General features: G+C 59.7%; 1 protein-coding gene across 1 annotated transcript in view; it reads right to left on the bottom strand.

Moving 5' to 3' along the window:
• MAPKAPK3 (mitogen-activated protein kinase-activated protein kinase 3) overlaps positions 1-1,020 on the bottom strand; it is a 34,371-nt gene that overhangs the window by 4,944 nt on the left and 28,407 nt on the right. The window contains exon 3 of the mRNA XM_006770471.2: positions 525-620. Within this exon, the coding sequence (XP_006770534.1) occupies positions 525-620 (96 nt within the window). The remainder of the gene's footprint in view (positions 1-524; positions 621-1,020) is intronic.

Raw genomic sequence — 1,020 nt, 5'->3', positions numbered from 1 at the left:
AAAAAGGCTGGTGTTCGAGGGCTTGACCTCGAAACTATGGCTGTCACCTCACAGAAGCCCCAACGGTGTCAGGTAGGCCTGCCTGAGGCCCAGCACAGGACGTGTTCACAAAATTCCTTGCTGAATAAAATGAATGAACCAACCCATGTGGCAACTTCATGGCCTTGGGCATGACAATCTCTCCCCGAGCCTCAGTTTTCTCATCTGTCAAATGGGCACTGGCCCCTAACCTCACAGGGTTAGGTGAGGGTTAAACGAGATGCTTGCCGGGGCCTCCTGGCTTGAAGCAGGCACTCAGCTAGGCTTACAGCTACTGGGTCACAGTTTGAAGGCATCGAGGAGACCCGCGTGGCCGCAGCAGCACAAGTGAGCTAGAGCCAGGGGAGAAGAGACTGGAAGACCAGCCTGGGCCAGGAGCAGAGCCCTGAAGGACTCGGCCTCCATGCACTGGGTGCTGGGAGCCACTGGGGGTTGTGACTCACACTTCCCCCTTTGGCCCCCCAGCTCGGGTCCTGGAGCCTCACCTTGACATCTCGGTGGGCGATATTCTGGCTGTGCAGGAACTGGATGGCGGTGCCAATGTCACGCATGATCTCCGCAGCTTCTGCAGGCACAGGAGGCTGAGTGATGCCAGTCAGAGGCCAGGCAGCCTGGGGTCCCCACCCTGTTACCCCCTGGGACAGCACCAGATGGTGACAGGACTCCTGCACCCCAGAACCCCATCCCATACACCTACTCAGTCACCCTAATTTCCTCTGGGGATGCCTGAGCCCTCTTTGCTCAGGCCTGGGCTACCTCCACCCCAGGCCACGGAGAGCCCAACAGGTGCGACACACTCCCAGGACTCCCTGGGGCAGGGACACTGTCTCACCCTCTTGTTCAGCTGGGGAGACTGAGGCACAGAGAGGAGCAGGGCCTTGCCCAGCATCACACAGCAACTCTATGTGATCCCTCTCAGTCCGAATCCCCCTCTCCCCCACTCCCCCCGCCCTGTGACCCAGCTGCGGCATGTACCTCTCT

Source organism: Myotis davidii, unplaced genomic scaffold (genome assembly GCF_000327345.1).
Source record: "Myotis davidii unplaced genomic scaffold, ASM32734v1 scaffold663, whole genome shotgun sequence".
Taxonomy (NCBI): domain Eukaryota; kingdom Metazoa; phylum Chordata; class Mammalia; order Chiroptera; family Vespertilionidae; genus Myotis; species Myotis davidii.
Note: the sequence above shows the minus strand (reverse complement) of the source record. Positions and strands in the feature narration are given on the sequence as shown.